Source organism: Barbus barbus (genome assembly GCF_936440315.1).
Source record: "Barbus barbus genome assembly, chromosome: 37".
Classification (NCBI taxonomy): Eukaryota; Metazoa; Chordata; class Actinopteri; order Cypriniformes; family Cyprinidae; genus Barbus; species Barbus barbus.
Genome location: NC_136715.1, coordinates 26,350,724 through 26,372,881, shown reverse-complemented (window position 1 = coordinate 26,372,881; position 22,158 = coordinate 26,350,724). Strand labels below are relative to the sequence as shown.

At 37.1% G+C, this 22,158-nt stretch overlaps 3 protein-coding genes across 8 annotated transcripts; 1 reads left to right on the top strand and 2 right to left on the bottom strand.

The window, feature by feature from the left end:
* The first annotated feature begins 1,022 nt into the window (after nucleotides 1-1,022).
* Nucleotides 1,023-12,595, top strand: tsen2 (TSEN2 tRNA splicing endonuclease subunit). Of its 3 annotated transcripts, none has more exons than XM_079395801.1 (11): nucleotides 1,023-1,279; nucleotides 1,357-1,423; nucleotides 1,507-1,546; nucleotides 2,504-2,915; nucleotides 4,485-4,559; nucleotides 5,017-5,067; nucleotides 5,151-5,289; nucleotides 8,860-8,896; nucleotides 9,151-9,262; nucleotides 11,131-11,220; nucleotides 11,299-12,595. In XM_079395801.1, exons 1-11 carry the CDS (start codon nucleotides 1,112-1,114, stop codon nucleotides 11,356-11,358), a joined length of 1,251 nt encoding a protein of 416 aa, XP_079251927.1. In that variant the 5' UTR covers nucleotides 1,023-1,111; the 3' UTR covers nucleotides 11,359-12,595. The 3 variants fall into 3 exon arrangements, with proteins under 3 accessions (XP_079251927.1, XP_079251926.1, XP_079251928.1); XM_079395800.1 differs by having other exon boundaries at nucleotides 11,109-11,220; nucleotides 11,299-11,860; XM_079395802.1 differs by lacking the exon at nucleotides 4,485-4,559 and having other exon boundaries at nucleotides 11,299-12,032.
* LOC306856486 (MKRN2 opposite strand protein-like) lies at nucleotides 12,260-15,623 on the bottom strand (the record flags this gene model as incomplete). The annotated part of the gene is made up of 4 exons (XM_079395803.1): nucleotides 12,260-12,515; nucleotides 13,572-13,740; nucleotides 15,290-15,339; nucleotides 15,418-15,623. The coding sequence occupies 4 exons, from the start codon at nucleotides 15,621-15,623 to the stop codon at nucleotides 12,260-12,262; spliced, it is 681 nt and encodes a 226-aa protein (XP_079251929.1).
* A 2,564-nt stretch (nucleotides 15,624-18,187) lies between these two features.
* Nucleotides 18,188-22,103, bottom strand: mkrn2os.1 (MKRN2 opposite strand, tandem duplicate 1). Of its 4 annotated transcripts, none has more exons than XM_079396790.1 (6): nucleotides 21,737-22,103; nucleotides 21,601-21,660; nucleotides 20,742-21,062; nucleotides 20,161-20,207; nucleotides 19,931-20,093; nucleotides 18,188-19,761 (listed from the first exon to the last, which is right to left on the bottom strand). In XM_079396790.1, exons 2-6 carry the CDS (start codon nucleotides 21,612-21,614, stop codon nucleotides 19,542-19,544), a joined length of 765 nt encoding a protein of 254 aa, XP_079252916.1. In that variant the 5' UTR covers nucleotides 21,615-21,660; nucleotides 21,737-22,103; the 3' UTR covers nucleotides 18,188-19,541. The 4 variants fall into 4 exon arrangements, with proteins under 4 accessions (XP_079252916.1, XP_079252914.1, XP_079252915.1 ...); XM_079396788.1 differs by having other exon boundaries at nucleotides 21,742-21,955; XM_079396789.1 differs by lacking the exon at nucleotides 20,161-20,207 and having other exon boundaries at nucleotides 18,803-19,761; nucleotides 19,931-20,110; nucleotides 21,742-21,955.
* Between the last annotated feature and the right edge of the window lie 55 nt (nucleotides 22,104-22,158).

The following is a 22,158-nucleotide window of genomic DNA, read 5'->3' as shown; positions in this document are numbered from 1 at the left end:
TATCTGAAATAGAAATCTTTTGTAACATTATACATGTATTTATCATCACTTTTAATTAAATTTAAAATAAATAAAATTTTTATTAAATAAAAGTATTAATTTCTATAACCCACCCCCCTATAATTTCTATAAATGCTGATCTTTTGTATCTTTCTATTCATCAAAGAATCCTGGAGGGGGGAAAAAAAACACTCAACTGTTTTAAATATTAATATTAATAATAATAATAATCAGAAATGTTTGTTGAGCAGTAAATCAGTATATTATTATGATTTCTGAAGATCATGTGACACTGAAGACTGCAGTAATGATGCTGGAAATACAGCTTTGATCACAGAAATAAATTATATTTTAACATATATTCACATAGAAAACAGCTGTTTTAAATAGTAAAAATATTTAACAATTTTGCTGTATTATGGATCAAATAAATGCAGGCTTGGAGAACAGAAGATACTTCTTTAAAAAAAAAAAAACATTGACACAGGTGACAAGAAACTTAATAATAATTGATATTATTATTATTATTAAGAAAGTTATTGTGGAGTTATCATGGCATCAGATAGAAACACCATGTTACTTGAATGGAACGGAATGATTGTTATTCAGAAACCATTGTTACAGATAGAATACTATAGAATTGCGTCATTCTAGGGTGGTTTTTGGTATATTCCTGTTTAGTGGCGGATACGTAACACATATATTTATTAAATACATACATATATTTAAATATGCATAAAGCTGTCGGCTAGATATCTTAATAGTAATGTGTGCAACAGTAAACTCGTCCCACAACACCGATTATTTGGGAAACACTGCTCTCTACTGGCCCTTAAAACACATTACAAGGGCTATAATTTGAATAAACGTGTGGACATAAATTCGTAACATTTAGCTATGTGTTTATGATAAGTATCGTTTTTTTAATTGAATTATTTAATATAATTTACATTGGTTATTTAATGTTGGCGTTTTAAGCACAAGGCGGAACTATCGATGGTGTTTCGGGAAGCGCCGCGGACGGTGTTTGCTGAGACACCGCGGCACACGTGTTTCTGCTGGAGCTAGAGACGGATCGCGGAGAGCTGCGGGATCTGACCGAGCTGTGTTCATGACAGAAGCCGTGTTTCAGGCGCCGAAGCGGCGGGCGAAGGTCTACGAGCGGTTTGAAGCTCCGCTGCCCAGCTGTGATGAAGAGCACATCATCTTCAGAGCAGACATCATCGCTCATCATGTGATAATCACGGATCCTGCTCACATACTGCCTCTGTATCAGAGGGTGAGGAACAGACCATGGGGAACTAGACTCTGTAGCCAGTGCTCTTCCTCACATGTGATGTGTTTCTGTTCTTGAAGGGGTTCTTCGGTAAAGGAGTGTTCTCCAGATCCAGACCCGAGCACGAGATCTCTCAGAGATGGAGATGTAGGTGTTTACAGCTGAAGCATTGCACACTGAGAGGAGAGCATCTGAATGGTTTGTGATCACGACTCTTTCTTTTGTTCTAGACGCTGGAGACAGATGTCTGCCTGTCATCTCCTCATCAGAGTAAGATCATGCTTTTATTCTCATGTGCTACCAGTCAGAAGTTTATGAACAGTAAGATTTTTAATGTTGTTTTTCATTTATGCATTTATTATGAAATGTTTTTAAAACAGCTGTTTTCTATGTGAATAAGTGTTAAAGTGTAATTGATTGCTGTGATGCACAGCAGTATTTTCAGCATCATTGCTCCAGTCTTCAGAGTCTACAGCAGTCAGCATCTGAAGAGGATCTAGAGTTCATCAAAGTGGTCCTAAAACAAAAACGGGTGTTGTCTAGGTTTTAGGACCACTTTGATTAAAGGTTTTGATCCACTTCAAATGTTGACTACTGTATTATGCTGATTTGCTGTTCTAGAAACATTATTATTATTATTATTAAAAAACAATTTCAGGATTCTTTGATGTATAGAAAGATTGAAAGATCAGCGTTTATCTGAAATAAAAGGCTTTTGGAACATTATACACACTATACCATTCAAAAGCTTGGCGTCATTTTATTTTTATTTATTTTTTGGGAAAGAAATGATATAAATGAATACTTCTATTTAGCAAGGATGCTTTAAATTGATCAAAAGTGACGATAAAGGCATTTATAACATTACAAAAATTTCTATTTCAGATCAAAGCTGTTCTTCTGAACTTTCTGTTAAAGAAACCTGAAAAAATTCTACTCGGCTGTTTTCAACAATAAAAATACTAATAAATGTTTCGTGTGACACTGAAAATACAGCTCTGATCACAGAAATACATTACGTTTTGAAATGTATTCAAATAGAAAGCAGATATTTTAAATGGTAAAAATATTTCAGAATATTGCTGTCCTTGGATCAAATAAATGCAGGTTTGGTGAGCAGAAGAGACTTCTTTAAAAACATTATAAATCTGGCTGTTCAGAGACTCGTGTCTGGTAGTGTGTGTGCAGAAGCTTAACGATCAGTGCTGTGTGTTTAATTTGCACCAGATACCAGAAGCGCCTCAGCTGGGCCCGAGCAGCTCTTCTGATGCAAGGACTGGAGGAGGAGTCTGTTAATCATGCATTAGACTCGCTCACAAAACCAGTGGAGCTCGACATCCAGAGCCAGACCTCTGAGGCCAGAAGCTCTGCTGACCAGCTGGTGGATGATAGGTCATGTGACTCAGACTTGACCCCTGAGCCTGACCGTCTGGGTCAGACCGATGCTGCCGGGCCTCAGCGTCAGGAGAGCCCTGGTTATGATCCTCTGGAGCAGTGTTTAACCTCCGGAGTAAAGAGCAGAAGACATGCTGAGGATCCACAGATGAGCTCAGAGCCCTCGGACGCTTGTGAATATGTCCTGGTGGATCTCTCTGAAGATGACCACAGTGAGACCTCTGCCACCCAGAACCTCTCGGATGTAAAGAATACCAGATTATCATCTTCAAAATTACACTGCTAACAAAGCAACAACAACAAAAATGGTTTGCATAAGGATGTCATCCTTACAATTGGTTGCATATTTTTTTGGTGTAACACAAAATAAATCGCATTTAAAATGCACTTTTTTTTTCAAAAATAAAGTCTAGTGCATCAAAATCTTTACTGATGTAGCTGATGGAAATTTAGCTCACTATCATTTCCGACTTTAGTGCATAAACCTTATGTCAATCCTTTAAATGTCATCAGAACACATTTTATCAGGAAAAAGAGCTTTAATGCAAATAACTGTGGTGTCCCTTAGAAGCGAGTCCATATGTTGCTCCCATTAGAGCGCCGTTTCTTGTTAATGTTTAAAGTTGTGTTAAAGCCACCAAGTCAAGTGATTTGAAATCTAAATTCTGAACATTTTCTATTGTATCAGTATTTTTCTGATCCCAGGAGCATAGCACCAGTCCTGTTTCTCTCAGCCGTGTCGAGCGCAGCATGCTAATGGTGTGTTAAAGACTGCAAGATTGATTTGTTTCTTCACTAAACCATTCTTTCTTTTTTTATGGACCCTTACATTTTTCAAACAGGACAAGAGTGAATCGTTCAATTGTTTGTGAAATTGGTAAGCTGACCAGTTTTAATTCTCCCATGACTCTCTCTGTTTTGGGGAACTCTGGAGCAACAGTTAGTGATGTGCATGAAATGATGTTGGATCGGCACAAGTGCAGATTTCTTTTGTGTTCACCAAAATGTTTGCAACAGATCAGTTGCTTTTTTTTTCTGATAGAGGAAGGAAAATTGACTAGCGACAACTTCGAGGTGTATAGAAGTTTAATTTGACTGAATGAATGTGCAGCAGTTGAATGCTGAGTTACAGTATTATTGACATGATCAATGAAAACTGCTTGTAGTTGGATTGAATGTCTTGTTTTTGTGAGGATGTTTAGTTAGATCCTGAACCGTTTTGAGTTAAAACGTCATTTTATAAATTGTGCAAACCATTTTTTTTTACACCATCTATAGTCCATCTTGAAACTTAATTCCAGAGTGATTTTCACTTCTTCATTTAGAAGATGCTTTTATCTAAAACAGTAAATTAAAAACGAAACTAATCAAAGGAGCCAGCAGTATTAGTATTGCTATTATACAGTTCAGATATTAATACCCAGATTTCACATTTTGTACACCAAAGTAAAATGATACAGGAGGCAGCTTTTAATGATTTATTGTTAATTGTTATGAGGCCTACAAACATGGATGTTTTTGTTGTGAAGATGTACATTGTGCACAAATCTCAAGATCTTCATTGGCTAGAAATGGTTCTTTGAGAGATACAGTCTCTCTGAAATGACTCAAAAATCAAAACTATCCAGCATCATTAAGAACTGGAAATACATTGATCACAGAGTCTTTAGAAAGTGTCTGCATGCACTTGTATCTGAATCATATAAATGCTTATAGAAGAGCTTCTTCTTCAGCTGTCTTAGAAGACACTCCTGTATTAAACCAAAGGTTTTTAATGCATGCAACTCGTAGTAATTTGCTCTTTCTATGTTAGGAGCAGCGGGGCAAGTTGGAGTGCAGAATAAACCCTTTCTCCATGATGGAGTACTTGCAGCTGAGTTATGAAGAAGTGAGTGGCTCTCCGGCTCTAACCTGAAGGATCACGCTCTCTCTGTGTGATGATGGATCACATCAGAAATCATATCGACTACTGCTGCGATTTGTTTCCATCACTGTCCGTCAGGCTTGAGTTAATAGTGTTTTATTGTTACAGCTGGATGTATCTGAGTGATTTCACTGGCCTGAGCCAATCCAAACACACAACTGAAGCTGTGAAGATCTCCCTTACAGAAACTACCGCTCCCTCTCGTTAACACAGTTCTATCCCAAGCACACCCTAGAGTCTAATCAAAGAGGCAGAGCAATGCGGGGTGTTTTATAATTGATTATTTATCATCGGACTGTATGCTTTACCTCTGTCTGACGCCTCCCTGTGCGATTGCTATTATCGGTTTGTGATTTAGGACACATCCTAACATGACTGAGGATCGTTTGTCTCCTAACGAGCGCTTGTCTTCATGTTGCAGGCGTTCTTCCTGGTGTACGCTCTTGGATGCTTGTCGGTTTATTACAGCGGGGTGAGTTTTGCCCTCTTCTCATTAGTCTGCTGTTGTGTGTCGTTTCTTCAATGTGAAGGTCTGTCTGCTTGTGTTCTCTGTAGGAAGCTCTGTCGGTCGTGCAGGTTTGGACCATGTTTCGTTCGCTGCAACCCAACTTCTCCAGCTCCTACGCGGCGTATCATTATTTCCGCAGTAAAGGCTGGGTGCCCAAGTCTGGCGTTAAATACGGAACGGACTTAAGTAAGGATACATTACTATATTTCTCAGAAATCTCTCAACTGTAAACCTGAACTACATCAAACGCTCTCTTATTTTCAAAGCCGGGTCACTTCAGCAATACATGTTGCAAGAAATCCCATATTTGAGAAATTTAATTTGCATTCATGTGTGCTTAGGCTGTAGGTACAATGTGTTTTACACCTTTTTTGAGAGAAAACTTGGTTAAGACTTTATTTTAGAGTGTCCTTGTGTACTAGTAATAACAGTAAATGATGAATACAAAGTTTCTGCAGGATTTATGAATGTCAGATTTTAGACCTGATTAAAGGAAACAATACATTAATATGAAAAATGTAGAAAATTAGTTGAATCAGTTTGTAAATACAACTTCCAACTACAACTAGATTATGGACATATCTTTTACTGCACCCTCTGATCTCACTGCAAGAAAGCAATGTTCTTGCTATTTGATATATTTTTGTCTTGCTTTCTAGGGCAAATGTCTAAAGATTATTAAATCAAGATCCACTTAAAAGCAAAAGGACATAAGAAGTTTGAAATGATCAAAATTAAGTCAGTTAATTCATTCTTCATTCTCCGTTGGCAGATATTTGTTCTTGTTCTAAGCATATACTCGCTTGATTTTGTCTTCACTGCCGTGCATGCAACATTAATGCAGCAGCTACATGAATTTAAGATATTCTGCTCTGATTTAAGACCTTTTTAAGATTTTAATTTGTGGAAGGGCTAATTAAGACCTGCAGAAACCCTGGGATTATTACAAGCAACTAACTAATCCTAAACCCATAGTAAGTACATGTGGTTAATTAATACTTCTGTATTTGTGTAACAAGGACCCTCAAATAAAGTGTGACCAAAGTTAATAACTTGCATTTAAGTCCAAATATGGCCAGTTTCTACGCCTATGAAAATGACTGGTAACACTGTACTCAATGCCTTTATGCATAATGCATTATAAAAGCAGTTATAATACATTAAAGGGGTCATGTGATGCTATTTTAAAGATCATTATTTTGTGTATTTGGTGTAACAGAATATGTTGGCATGCTTTAATGTTCAAAAAACACATTATTTTTCAAATACTGTACATTATTGTAGGTCCTCTATGCCCCGCCTCTCTCAAACGTGTCATTTTATACAAAGCCCCTCCTTCCAACAAGCGCAGTCTGCTCTGATTGGCCAGCTGGCACAGTGCATTGTGATTGGCCCCTTACCATAATCGCGCGCTTCAGCTTTCAAAATATAAAGAGAGTTAATAATGTCCTTAGTTTTAGCATCAGTTCAAGCTCAAAAGAGGAACAGAGATGTGACAGACACAGAGATGATGCTCATATGTGTTTGCACACAAGCCGTGATTAATACAGCTGACTCCACTGTGATGTGACCCTGTCTCTCTCTCTCTCTCACACGCACACGACGCGCAAAACTCTGCATTTGAACAGTCAATAGCGAATACTTAAACTAATAACAAGACATACAGTCGCTGAAGTCAGAATTACGTCCTCTCCTAGGAGTTCACGAAACGGTCGTCCATAAACTGCGTTGCTGTTCTGTTGTAAGTAATCTTAATGATTCCTAAATGCATCTTCTGATGGCCAAATAAAGTGCTTTTGCTTTCACCTAGAAACACACAGCGTCTCCCTGACATGGCTTCATCAACACTACTGCGGTTACTGACACCACGCTTCTTTCTTTGCTTGAACATTTGGGTGGTGTTACGCAAATATTTCCACACCGTGACGTAGACATGTGGGGGCGAGTTTGAACAAGCCGTTTTAGGAGGGCGTGGACGAGTCTTAATTTGGATAAATAATATCTCTTTGGGTTTGAGAACTTAGTCTTTACAACTTCAGGGATCTTATCTATACACAATCAGCTTGTAACACTCCAAAGAGCAAGGAAAACTTGAAATCACATCATATGACCCCTTTAAATATATCTCGTAATGAACCTTATAATGCATTGGTTACAATTATTCATGAGATTGTACACAGTTAATACATCATAACACTATCATACCTTGTGTAATTTATTCTGAGGTCACCATGAAAATAGCCTTGATGCTGGCATGGTGTTAAAAAGTGAATAAATTATAACACTTATCAATTCATTGTTATACTATGTACACTTAGGACAAGATATAACATATTACAATGCATATTATGAATAATTATAATGCATAATAGTAGGGATGCACAATATTGGATTTTTCCCAATATGCCGATATTTTTCAACTCATCTTAGCTGATGCCGATATTGATATATTTCCTTTTGTTTGGAAACGACACCAAGTGTCTCCTGTGTGGAAATTATAAGCAAATTACTTTTAATTTTGGTTAGTTTTTAACAAGAACTTATTTGTTAGAACTAAATAAACAATAATGAAGATATTTTATAATGACAGTACATTTGAAGCTTTGAAAATAACTATAAATAAACTGATCAATCGCTGCATTGTTTTTTCCAGGAAGATGCGCAGTAGTAACCTTAACATTTTATTTTAAGATTTAACATTTGTAGATGGTGTAAAGCAAAAGAGTTGTAAAAATTCTGACAATCTTTTAGAGATCATAATTTGTTTAAAAAATATTACACATTATGTATTAAGAAACGTAAAGAGAAACAGTCTAAATGTTATTTGTGTATTTTACTTTCATTTTATTAGAAGTAGGCCAACAGCGCCCCCTACAGATTAAAACCCCTATTACTGTTTACTCTATCACACACCGAACAGCGATCCAAAACAGTGAATCTAATCATCATTCAGACAAAACTTTGCTTCAAGAATGAGCCGCACTGCTGACGTGATCTCATCACTAGCACACCCTGAGCACATGGGAGTTAACCCATTCCTCTTATCAGCAATACATATCGGCATTATTTTTCATATCAGGCCGATGCCAATATTTACACTTAAAGCCATTATCGGCCGCTTCAGATATCGGTCCGATAATATTGTGCATCCTTACATAATAGCCTTAATACAACCCTTTATAATGCATTATACATAATGCATTAAGTAAAGTGTTACCAAATTACTTCAAAAGAAGCCCAAGAATAACAGTCTCTGTGTGTTATGAAGCAGTGCACAGAGTGAAACAGAGCTGAGTGACCGCATGCAAAACTCTTCAGGCAAGTTTATTTATATAGCACATTTCATACACAGTGGTAATTAACCACAGTTTCTTAACACTTACAGAATAAGTGTGCGACGTTTTCAGTTTAAATGGACTCGCATCTAATCTGAGGTTTCTTGTCTGGTTTGTAATGGTGTAGTCAGCAGTTGTTCTCAGGAGCGCTGCTGTTTATGGCCTGACCCTGCTTTAGTCCAGCGGGTGAGAGAGATTTTCCAAGCAGGTCAGTAACGCTCGAGGAGGACACCTGAATTATTCAGGGCTGTTAAGCATTGCTTTCCTTGCACCGTGGTCTCTTTGACATGGAAACTGGGTCTTGGCTGTGAACTCTGACACACGACTCTCGCAGCTATAGAGTTGCCTCTTGTCTGTTGCTGCTTCGACTCTCAGATTCTCATTTGTTCCAGTGCTGATCCTGTCATTCTCTCTTTTCTAGTGCTCTACCGGAAAGGACCGCCGTTTTATCATGCAAGGTTTGTTCTGAATCCATCATGTGCTGAAAATGTTTGCTGGTTAATCACTGCTTTGATGTTGCATCCAGAAATTTTGCATAAAAACTGTTTTCTCTTTAATAACCCATATATTTGCCTAGTTTGTTTTTCTCAGAACACCTCTAATTATCAACATGCATTCATAAATCATCAGCATGAAGCTGCACTCAGAGCCCAGTTTCTGCAGTGTGTTCATGTGTGTGTGTGTGTGTGTGTGTGTGTGTGTGTGTGTGTAGTTACTCGGTGGTGGTGGACCAGTGTGACGAGTCTCTCGGAGAAGCCGCGCTGAGACCCTTCAGCTGGAAATCTCTCGCTGCTCTCAGCAGAACCACCGGGAACGTCTCGAAGGTGTGACGCTGGGTTTATGCCAAAGCAAGGACCAATATTGGACACCCACATTTTAATAATTCTCCCTGAAGACTGTGTATATACAGTGTTGGCCAAAATGATTAGAACACTAATATCAGCAGATAAGCTACATGCAAAGCTACAGTACTGCGAAAAGTTTTAGGCACTTGTGTAAAAATGCTGTAAAATGAGGATGCTGTCAAAAATAATGTCATAAATTTTCTTTATCAATTAACTTCTAAGTAAATTTAAATCAGCATTTGTTGTGAGCATCCTTTGTGTTTAAAGCAGCTTTTGTCCTCGGTGCACTTGAGCAGAGTTTCTCAGGAGCTTTGCAGGAGGTTTCTTGAAGCAGAGACACAGTTCTTCTGGATTTAGTCTCAGTTTGTTCTGTTTCTTCATGTCATTCCAGACAGACTGATGATGATCAGATCAGATCTCTAAAATCTGACTGGATTATTACAATTAATGGCTAAATGAATGTTTGGAAATGTAAACTGATATTTCTTACTGACACACTACAGCAGAAGATAGAATTAAAACTTAAACCATTTTTAGCTGCTGATATACTAGTGCTCTAATGATTTTGGCCACCAGTGTATTTCTAAAGTGGGTTCATTTTATAAGTGTAAAACTGTTACAGCCTGCTTTTGGCACTTTCCACAAAAAAGTAGAGTTTGGATTCCCATTTCTCTTTATAAACATCACTTTTTTGGTGACACCTAAAGGCTTTATGTACAGTTGCAATCAAAATTATTCAACCCCCTTGCAAGACATTTTGCTGTCAAGAACAGTATTTTATGAAAACAATTCAACAAAGGCATCATTATTAGAGATTTATTTATACACATTTGAGTGATTCTGAGAATGTAAAGGTGATGAATAATGGAACAAAAATCAAACCGGCTCTAAACATTCGTGTGCAGATTTATTCAACCCCCAATGTCAAATTTGGTGCATAATAATTTATTCTTTATAACCTCCAACAAAACCTGTTATTTAAAAAATCCTGAAACTCAAATATTACATTATATCATTGACATTATCACTTTTAACATGACAGTGAGCTGTCATAGATGCAGTTTTTATCAAATTCTAGATCATCAGAAAAGCTTGCATCTGTAAAGGTATTCATAATGTACATTATATTGCATTATATCTTTTCATAAACGATTGTAACCAAAGTTAAAATGCATTAGAATATTTGAAGATTCCTTGTTACATCTGAAATTTGTTGTTTGTATTATAACTGTGCTTACAGTTATTCATAAAATCATACAGTGCATAATTAGTGCATTAAAAATACTTTTATAATGCATTATATACAGGCACTGTTTTCCCTTTGTTTTTGATTAACTGCTAGACTGCCTCAGACATCATGATGTTATCAACAATATCCTACAGTTAAGAATGCCACCATGATAGTTTCACCATGATTGTAATAAAAAAAAAAAAATTTGTTTTTAAAACATGATTCGTCTCGCATATACTTTATTTTTTTTTTACTATGTTTATAACCACAAACTAACATTTGGTCCCAAGCTATCTAGCCCCTTCTAGGAAATATTAAAATTTTAAAATGTTAATATGCTGCTACAAATGTATAAAATTGAATGGCAGAGTAGTAATATGTTGGAGACAAGGTTGCAAAAATGACAAAATTCAGAAAAGAAAACAAATGTCGCTTATTTCTACAGTTTTTTTGAACGTCTCCTTTCTCTGAGCAAAGCAAGAGTTATAGAGCCTGTTTTATTCCATATTAGTGGGAATCTGTTTGTGGAAAGTGTATTAAGTGTAAAATGAATGTTTTGTGAAAGGAGCAGTACAGTGTCGTCCTCTCTCTCAGAATGGATGTGTTGTGTTTGCAGGAGCTGATGCTGTGTTTCGTCATCACTCCGTCAGACGTGACACAAGACATGCTGTGCTCTCCAGACTGTCTCAGACGCTTCTCTCTGCAGGTACCACAGCGCAGCAGACTGTGTTCTCAGAGCTTTCTCAACATGCATGCATCTGTAGTAATGTTTTCTATGTTGCAGGAGGTCATCGTGAGCAGATGGGTCTCCTCAAGAGAGCGAACAGAACAGGAGGAAATCTAACATCCCTTTTCAATCTTTATTTTGCTTCAGTAGATTAAGCTGCTATTTATTTTTCCTTACTAATGTTCAAAGATTGTGTTGAGGCAATGTCCAGACACGAGCCAAGAAGTGTTCAACAATAAATATACACACATACAGAGAAGATGAGTGTAGTCTGTTGTGTTCTCTCACTATCTCTTGTGTCATTGTGAACAGAACATAAATCATATTCTGCATTCAGCTCAACTGAAGCATGCAAACCTTAACGTGTTTATGGAAACGGTTTCTTAATAAAGCATGTCTTCCATCTATACTCCACCCTCGAACACTAGCACACTGTGCTATTTCTGTTCTATCTACTCGTTTTCATTTACTTAAAAAAATCTTTTAACACTTGCACTCTTTACAATACTTGCTTTCTTTTTATTTAAAAAGACCCTCAAACAGTTATGTTCTATTTCTGTTCTATCTATGCTTGTTTTCTTTTTATTTATTAAAATAAATAAAAATAACCCTTGTTACATATACTGCCTTAATCTAACTGAGACTTGTCACAGCACTTGCATATCATTGCTCTTTTGAAATGAAGTTTTTATATATTTACGGTAGGAAATTGACTAAATATCTTCATGGAACATGATCTTAATATCCTAATGATTTTTGGCATAAAAGAGAAATGTATAATTTTGACCCATACAAAGTATTGTTGGTTATTGCTACAAATATACCTGTGTTACTCAAGACTGCTTTTGTGCTGCAGGGACACATATGGAAAGCAAAACGTCTGAAAAGTTTTACAAAAGTGTCATTTCAGTTCATAAGAGTACAGAGTGACAGGCACATTTAGGCATCGTTCATTCACTTGATCCAAGATGTGTGAGGAACAGAGGAGAGTCAGATGAGGAGGCTCTTGAGGAGCATCTCAGTTGTTCTTGCTGTCCTCGTCCTCCTCACTCGGACCCTCGCCTGAGTTTCTGCGGGGACTGTCGACGATGTAGAAGTGGTTCTGAGAAATCTCACGGCACAGCATCATGTACTTGGAAGCTCTTGTGATCCGAGGAAGCACGAAGGAGCGTGTGAATTCATCTTTACTCAGCGCTCGCTTCGACTGCGTGGCCAGAACACAGTTGATGAACATCAGCGAGTAGCTGTAGCAGTTGTGGCTTTCCTCGTTAAAACTGAAAAAACAAAGATCAAACTGATCCAGAAAGCACTCGGACACCTGAAAACCTCTGGATGTCATTTATCAGAACTGCAGGTTTCTTCATTTTTATTCAGCGGTTGCAGTGTAGAGCTACACGATTCATCGAAACCGAATCGAACCTCTAACCGACCTGATTTTCCCATTTCGGTTTTTTAAAGTGCCCCTATTATGGGTAATGAGAGCTTCATATTTTGATTTTGGGAGTCTCCAACAACAGGCTGACATGCATGCAAGGTCAAAAAACACAAATTTTCTTATAATATGCATTTATTTTTACCTATCGACTCCGTCCTTTGGTCGATTTCCTTTAAAGCAGTGTTTGTGAGCTTTTACTGCTCCAAAAGCGGCACCTAGTGGCAAAGAATGAATTTGCATTTTCATTCAGACCAATGCCAAAAGACCAACAAGTGGGGGGCAATATGCTAATGTTTCATGTTGACGTCAATACGAAACGGCTTGGGATTCGTTTTGAAAACGATTCGTTTCAATGATTCAGAGTCGACTCTTTACACGGTGCACTTTCAGATTTAAAACTGCAGGATGTTTTCATTCACTTAGAGCTGTTAAACACTTCATGAAAGAAATCCATAACAGGGGCACTTTAATCCTAAAATGTACGACCTGCGTGACAATATTTAAAATGTTTTTGAAAGTTATTTTCTTTTTTTTAGGAAACTTTTACAGTAAAACTGAAATGTGACTTTTTTTCACAAGATGTCTTCATTTCAAGCAAGCTTTGATTTCAATTGTTCTAAATATTCAACAAATTATTATAAATATTTTTTTCCTTCAATAATTTAAAAAATAAAAAAGATAAGAAATGCACTCTTTCATTAGAAAAATATGTCCCACCTTTTTCTGTAAATATGCCCACCTTGTATTGTAAATATGCTCGTTGAGCCTATTTACAGTACAAACCTTTAATTAACTGTGAGGGCAAAAAAATAAAACAATAATTGTTGAATAATGGTAATGGAGGTAAAGTGTTGAGTTAATGGAGGTTTTGATTGCAGGTGATGTATTGGTGCACCTTTGCCAGGCCGGGTCCCAGGTCTGAGCGGAGGAGAACTTCTCCAGATACTGATCCCACTGACTCATCAGACTGAACATATCTGGCTGGACCAGCGGGACGCAGACACAGCGCTCCCAGCCCTGATGCTCTCTCTGAACACCCCGCCTCGTGTAACTGTACACTACTCCTTCATTAAAGACAGGAGAAACGGCTTTCATGCATTTAAGTGACAAAAACAAGCACATTGTGACCTTTGAGTTACGTCATGAATGGTTCTGCAGCTCGTATTCTGTTATTTTTTAACTGCACAACGCTTAAAGTGAAATTGTTGCACTATTTAACGTTTACATTTCAGTTATAAGCCGTGTTTTTAGTGTAACTAGTTTTAAAGTCTTTATTAATATTTGGAATCAGGTTTAGTTTTTATATTGTCTGTTTTCATTTGAATGTTTTAGTAATTTTGTAGTGTTTATTTTTTTTTAAATAAGTAGATTTATTTTTAGCTATTTTAGTACATCAAGTTTTACTAAATTTAAATATTACCTTTGCAACTAGCTAAAATAAAAAGCTTTTGATATTTTCTTTCAGTTAACACTTGTTTTATTTCAAGTAACTTTTTTTTGGGGGGGGGGGGGGGGGGGGGGGGTTAATTTTAGTTAATTATAGTAAACCAGATTATGAGAAAACTAAGGAAATGCATGCACTATGGCAAAAACGAATCTGTTAAATTTACTGTAAAGACATCTGTGGATATAAGAAACTGGCTTTAATATACAGACACAGTTTCAGGCATTACAGGACAGCATGAGAAACCATATAAATAAAATATCAACTACAGGGACTTCTGGAAACACGTTTTCTGTAAATGAAAAGCTTACTCATATTTCTTACAAAAACAGTTTTAGCATTTGCTGTGAAAGTAATGTCAAGCCTGTGATAAACTCTTAATGATGAGGCAGATGGAATAGGATGCATTTTAAAAATCTAGCTTGAAGACCCGTTTATTCTCTTTAGACTGTGGTGTTGCCTGAGAATGCTGGGGTTTCATAGTTGTTTATGGTTTCATGCTTTTAATTGCATCCTATGAGTTTTTATTTATTTTTTGCTGTTTTTATGTTGTTTATAAATTGTACAGCACTTGTTGTTTTTAAATGTGTTTTATAAATAAACGTGAACTTGAATTTCACAAAAATAAGCTACCTATATGAAATAAATCCTATATAGTGTAAGAAAATTATTTTTTTACTCATTTTAAATCTAGGTATGACCAAGTTGTTTTTACAGTGTGTCTTTTAGGTCATACAAGACTTACACGTGGATATTTATTAAAAAAGTGAAGAATCACCATCACGCCTTACTTTCCAAACTGTGAAGCATATTTTATTGGATTGTACTGTTTTTAATGTAAATAGAATGTAAATAGACAGCGGTTTTATTCCGCTGTGTGTTTAACCGATTTATTTAAAAATGTATCACCTGAATGTATTTTAGAATTGTTGTCTAGTGTAGATGTCTTTTATAACTTTTTTATACATTGTGTGGCCTACTTTATTCTGCGATCGCTATGAAAATAGCCTTGATGCTGCTATGATGTTAAAAAGTGAATAAATAAATAACGGTGAAAGTGCATGTAGCAATTACCTTACAAAAATATATTTCACTTAATGTAACTTACAGTTGCACACTTGCATGCTTTTCCTGTTAAAATGACTGATATGTTTGTCAGTGTTCAGTACCGTTTGTGTTGGTGATTCCTGTGTGTAGATCAGAACTGCCATCAAAGTCCCTGCAAACACCAGTAACACAAGTCACGTCTAATGTTTACACAAGCTCGTTTCTTCTTGGTGAGGTCGGGAGGTCTTACCTGAGCACTCCGTCCTCTGTGGAGGCCACCAGGAAAGCGCAGGGTTCTTTGTGTCCGTTACTGAAAGGGTTCGGTACACTGACCGGTGCTTCCTCCAGCCGCTTCCCACTGAAGCTCACGCCGCACTCAGGACACTGATCCGGCACGAAGAAGCAGTAGATGTCCTTGTCACAGTGACTGAGCTTGATGACGCTCTTCTGATCCATCTGGAGAGCAGAGACCGGCCGGTCTGACTGAGTCCAGTGAGCAGCTGCTGTGTTTATGAACCGATCCGGTTTCAGCTAACACTACACCTGTGGAACAGAAGGATCTGCTTGCAGCTTCATTAATGTTCATCAGCGCTCACAGGCCTCTGTGTGAATGATTCATCTGATTGAACTCTCACATATTCTTCACCAACAGACACACATAATTCAAACATACAGATGCATGATCCTGTTTTATTGGTGCTTATCAATAACGTGTTATGCAGTGTGATCCAAATCTTTCTAATTGTATATGTGACCTGGACCACAAAACCAGTCATAAGGGTCAAATTTTTGAAATTGAGATTTATACATCATCTGAAAGCTGAATCAAAAGGCTTTCCATTGATGTATGGTTTGTTATGATAGGACAATATCTGAAAATCTGGAATCTGAGGGAGCAAAAAAATCTAAATATTGAGAAAATCTCCTTTAAAGTTGTTCAAATTAAGTTCTTAGCAATGCATATTACTAATCAAAAATGAAGTTTTGATATATTTACGGTAGGAAATTTACTAAATATCTTTTCTTAATATCCTAATGATTTTTGTCATAAAAGAGAAATGTATAATTTTGACCCACACAATGTATTGTTGGCTATTGCTACAAATATACCTGTGCTACTGATGACTGCTTTTGTGCTGCAGGGACACATATTCATATACTGTATGCTGATTTTGTGACTTAAACTGTATTAATTGAGAGTGCATGGGATATGTAAGGCTGCATTTTATCAACTGAACTGAAATCAGTTATCTCTTTTAAGGACCTGGGCCCGTATTCATGAAGAATTTTAATGCAAAAAGTAGCTCCTAGTGACAAAATTCTAAGAAAATTCTTAGAAATGTGGGCGTTTACTCTTAAAATTAAAGAAAAAATCCTAGTAAAGAAAAAAGTAATTCAGAAAGCATCTTAACCCTTAAAAGAGGTCTTAAGATTAAACTTGTTAGGAGGACGGACGAGGACTTTTAAGGGGCTTAAGAGTTTCTTTAACAGCGGAGAAAATGGACGAAAATGATTTGTGCCCCCCCCTAGAAATTTAAATGCCCCCCGATGGAGGTGCCCTGGCGCCGGCTCTGTAAGTATGACAGCATGGTAAATAAAAAATAAAGAATATATATACATAGGCCTATATAATGTGTGTGTGTGAGAGAAAGAGCGAGAGGAAAAATTCCACCTGTAATTTCAAAGTGAAGGCTTATAATATACCCTACTCTTAAAAGCACTCTTTTATTTCCTTCTTGACAACCAACCAATCACAGTCTTCAAAAGATTGTGTCATACATAGCAACGGGGTCAACCCCGCCTCCTCACTAAGATGAAAGTTTTTGTCTTTTCCTTACTCAGAGTTGCTCTCAGATCGGTCCCGAATCGCTCTTAAGCTAAGACTCCTACGTAAAAGTTTTTAAGCTAAATTAAGAGTTTTCTGAGAGGATTCTTAGAATCTTTATGAATACGGGCCCTGGAGACTATTGTTCATGCCTTTGTATCATCACACATCGATTACTGTAATTCTCTATGTTTCACAGGGCCAATTATCTCGCCTTCAATTAGTACAGTGTGCTGCTGCCAGACTTTTTTGACTCGCACAAAGATGAGAGAGAACTACCCCAGTCTTGGTTTCTTTACACTAGCGGCCTGTAAAATTTAAAACTGAATTTAAGGTTTTGTTGATGGTTTTTAAAGCGTTGCATCGCTTTGCGTTTTTGGTCTTCAGCTGTAAAACAAGAATATATATATCGACCCCATGTTCAATTATTATTGTTGTTTAATCATAAATCATAAATTAAGCAGTTATAATAGTAAACGTCAAGCTCAAGTTCCCTGGCAACTCTAGCAGGCTCCTGAGTTCATCTGTATACATCAGATTCAGAGTCTGAGAAAAGGCCCTCAAGCAAACTCTCAGTTACAACAGAGTATAAAAGAATGTGTGAGTGAATGATGGAGTAAAGGAATAAGATGAAGAGAAATAGGGTGGAAGTTTAACAGAATGAGAGGAAAACAGAATTAGAAAAATCTGTATTATTCAATAGCAAGATAATATGAACTCTTTAAAATATTACTACATGCTGACAGTATTACAAGCAGTTTAAAGGCCTCTTCACACCAAGGATGAGTCCACACCGCAGATATTTAACATTTAATGACAACATTTAAGGAACAGTATCATTGGAATCTCTTTCAGAAGTTTTTCCAGATGATAAATGTGTTTAACAAAACCTGTGCAGGGTTGAAGCTTTGAAGGACTTGTTCAGCCTCCTTGGCAGCTTCTTCAAGATCAGCATTGGGAGCTGAGAGTTCAAGTTCCCTGTTAATTCCAGCAGATTTCTGTCAGAATTGGTCAAAATTAGGAGATTAAAAAAGGTCACGAAGCACAGACAGAGAAAGAGAGCAAAACTATGTGTAAATGAATTATGGATTACAGTTCGGAAAACTAAGTGATGGCTTTTACAAGAGTTGATTTCTTAAAAGAGCTGCTGGAGAATGTGATCTGAAGTAACTGCAAGACATAGTATGCAACAATACCGATTTACAATTTCTTCAGTACAATTACTGCTTTAACTACAAATACCAGTTACTGTGCATTGACTACATGACACGGTAGAGAAACAGTTACTATGGTAAAAATATGGTAAATGTGTAGACTTTTTGCATGGTCACGCGATACTGGGTTGGCTGATTTGTAGTGCAGTCACCAGCCACGTCTAAAAGCTGAAGACCCATGTCCCAACATGATTTAAAATGGTTTTATTTCCAACGGCAGCAGGTCTATAGTTTAGGCTAATGTCAATGGTAGGCTAACGTTAGCAGCTGTTAGGCACTGTTCCACTAACTAATCTGAATGCATATGCTTCCATTTTAGCACAAGCCGTGCAACGCAGAAACACTGAAATAATTAAAATAATGATCTCATTAAAACGGAAAAGATTGATAAGTGACCACCATTTGTTTTTCGACCACTGAAAATGGGCAATATTCAACAATCTGGACATGGAGCCTCCACGAGATCCCCTTATCTCTGGGACTGAACGATACAGGGCCTTGAAAATGAAGACTCCAAAAGAAAATATTAAGAATCAGAATCTAAAATCATATTCAGATATCTTAAATACATTGCGAGTTACACACACACACACTTTGGAGTCAGAATATTTATGGCACTCAGACAGATGTTCAATGCAATTGTTTTGATAGAGGAAAACAAGATGCATGTCTAGTTTCAACATTATTTGTTCTTCAGACATTCCTAGAAGCATCAGCTGAATGCAAAGTGACCCACATTTGGTTTTTGACTACTGAAAATGTGTACAATTGAACCATTTATTCCTGGATCCATATTGAGAGCCCTATATTACTGGAATAGAACCATAAAGAGCTTTAAAAACTAAGATGTCAAAAGGAAAGTTTGTAAAGACCTAAAATCTAAAAGGGCATTAAGATATCTCTGATACTTGTTGAGGTACAGGCATGCAAACTTTGGAGAAAAAAAAAAACTAAATTGAAAGTGCTTTTTCCCCATTATTGAACATTCACCACTGACACAATGCATCAAAGATGGCTGAAGTCAACAGATTTCACTAATAGACCTAACAATAATCTCTCTGTAAAATAACATTATGATGCTGCCATCTTTCTTTCCAAACACCCCTTTCTGAAACCATTTTATCCTCCTGTACTTTGGCTCTGAGTCGCAGGTGAAAATTGTCATTTTGACCCCCCTCTACAAAATATATACTCAATATTCATCCATGACATTTAATATTTTGGCTTTCATTACTATACATGTTTATCTTTCTTCAGCAAAAATATTGACAAAATGAAAAATTTGAGCCAGGGATGTTTTTGAACTTTGGTTGATTTGACTGTTTTATGAAGAAATCACATGTCATGCGGAGTATCAGCGATGTAAAATCCATGTTGTAATGTTGCATGATAGATGCTGATGTACAGCGACACTGTCTTCATTCTGGGCAGAACGTGAGATCCTGTGAACTCGTCTCGGCTCAGAGACTCTTTCCCATCCAGCGAGCGCATGTGGTTTATGAAGGTCAGAGCGAAACCGTAACAGCACGATCCAAACTCCCTCTCCTCAGCAAACCTGCAATGAACAAACAAGATCACATCTGACCTCCTGACCAGTCGATAAAATGGTCAAAAGAGCACAAAAGAGCAAAGCTAAATATCTAGCCCATGTTTCCCCCAGAAGTGTATGCTGATGATTCTCTAAAGTGCATGTGATTGTGTGCACTGCATGACTGTAGCTGTACCGCTCTGAAGCCCACTGTGGCAGAGCGGAGAACTGCTCCAGCTCTCTATCCCATGATTCCCTGCGCTCCTGTCCCAATGCAGGGCAGAGCTGCATGCACACACAGCGCTCCCAGCCACGCTCGTCTCTCCGGACCCCTGACAGGGTGTAGTTATACACCAGACCTACAACACAAACACTGCTGAAACACAGCAAAACAACACAGACAGAATAATTACAGCTGGACCGTACCTTCTGAATTTGACAGCCCTACGTGAATCTCTGTGTCATGCCATTCTCTGCAGAATAAATACATTAAATGATAGAATAGTGTTAGAGCAATAATATATATACTGCTAATTATAATTAAGATTGTTAATGTTTTTGAAAGAAGTCTTTTCTGCTCATTTAAAGCTGCATTTTTAATAAAAAAAATACAGTAATATTGAGAAATATTATTTCAGTTTAAAACAACTGTTTTCTATGTGAATATGTGTTAAACTGTAATGTATTTCTGTGATCTGCAGCTGTATTTCCAGCATCATTACTCCAGTCTTCAGTGTCACATGATCTTCAGAAATCATTCTAATATACTGATTTACTGCTCAACAAACATTTCTGATTATTATCAATGTTGAAAACAGCCGTGCTGCACAATATTTTTCTAGAGACTGAGATACATTTTATTTTTCAGGATTCACAGATGAATGGAAAGAGCCGTATTTACTGAAACTGAAATATTTTGTAACATTACAAATGCCTTTTTGGTCAGTTTAAAGCATCCTTGCTGAATAAATGTTTAAAATAAATAAAACCCTGAGGCATCAACTCACCCGAGATGTGCCGGTCCGTGAGCAGATGCTATCAGAAAAGCACATGGGACAGTGTGTCCACTTCTGAAGGGACAGGGCAGAGCGACAGGTGCGTCCAGAAGCCCAAACGAGAGACTCTGATGACAGACTGGACACTGGAGCTCAGAGAATGGGGCGTCTGGGCATGAAAAACTGTACAGGCTTCTTCCACAATGTCTGTATTTGATCAGAGTTTTCTCCATGAGTGTTGAGGTGGTGTTACCTGAGGCTGATCTTCTTCTTCTTCTAAGGTTGACTGACTTATTACCGCCACCACCTGGTATGGAGTGGGGACCAGAATGCCTAATATGTATAGATTGTGTAACAAAATTATAATAATAACAGACACTCACTTTTATATCCTCCCACTTAAATTAGTTTCTCTAAGACGTTGAAATTATAAATTATAACACATTTTTTGACTCTTTGCAAAATATCTATTAAATCAAATCAAATCAAAATGAAATTCATATTCATAACATGTTCTATTGTCTCTGCCTGCCCACAGAAACCAGATTTCCCTGTGTTATGTTTACCCAACTTGAACAGTGTTTCATTTAGTCCAGTGGGAAAACTTACAGAGGAAAAAGCCGTGAAGGTTTTTAGTATGAATTAATTTCTCCCACTTTCCTTTGAATCTATTTTTAATTTGTATTATGAGAAAGGCTTATTTGCTCAAATTGTAAATTGCAGGGATATACAATCTCTTGCTATAGAAAACATCCAAATGTTTAAATCTGTAGTATAAATTTGCCATTTCTACAAACAAACACGTAAACAAACAAACAAACAAACAAACAAACACGGGAAGGGGGGGGGGGGGGCAACAACTAAAACTTACCAAATTAAAAACATGTCCCCAGTTGACAAACAAATTCGTAGCAGAATATTGCTTAGCCATCTGAAAATACAAACCCAATAATGTTCATTCATTAAAGGAAAAACAAAACAACAAAGAAAGCTATATGTACAAATACCTTACACCAGCACTGAACCCAATCCAAGTCTCAAAATCCTATCAAATATCAACAAATATTCTGATCTCAGATCACTGTGTTCAACACCAATCATACATTAGGACAAATATAACATTCAAATACGAATATCTATCCGTTTCATTGTGACGTCAATTTCCCACTTTTCGATTCCAGGTCAGGTCACTCAATTCATTTCCTACTCTTTTCACAATACGTGCATACTATCCATCCTACAGTCTATGTGATATTAGTCATTTTCAATACTATTTAGGGCAAATAGGGTGGATAGTATTCACACTGGGACGCAGGGTGAGTCTGTAGTGAAAGCAAGCCGGTTTGTCATCTGTGTTCATCACAGAGGCGGAAGAAGCGAGATACGAATCATTCTGTGGAGTGAATCAGTCGAGCCGATTCCGTGCTTA

What these genes read in the sequence shown, in the direction of transcription:
- tsen2 (XM_079395800.1), top strand. Translation starts at nt 1,112, where the DNA reads ATGACAGAAGCCGTGTTTCAGGCGCCGAAGCGGCGGGCGAAGGTCTAC. An exon ending in CCACCCAGAACCTCTCGGAT is followed by an intron (nt 2,916 to 4,484) that starts GTAAAGAATACC and finishes TTTCTATGTTAG; the next exon opens with GAGCAGCGGGGCAAGTTGGA. An exon ending in TCAGACGCTTCTCTCTGCAG is followed by an intron (nt 11,221 to 11,298) that starts GTACCACAGCGC and finishes TCTATGTTGCAG; the next exon opens with GAGGTCATCGTGAGCAGATG.
- mkrn2os.1 (XM_079396788.1), bottom strand. Translation starts at nt 21,830, where the DNA reads ATGATTGGTGTTGAACACAGTGATCTGAGATCAGAATATTTGTTGATA. An exon ending in GGATTGGGTTCAGTGCTGGT is followed by an intron (nt 21,661 to 21,741) that starts GTAAGGTATTTG and finishes TTGTATTTTCAG; the next exon opens with ATGGCTAAGCAATATTCTGC. An exon ending in AGGGCTGTCAAATTCAGAAG is followed by an intron (nt 20,094 to 20,160) that starts GTACGGTCCAGC and finishes TTTGTGTTGTAG; the next exon opens with GTCTGGTGTATAACTACACC.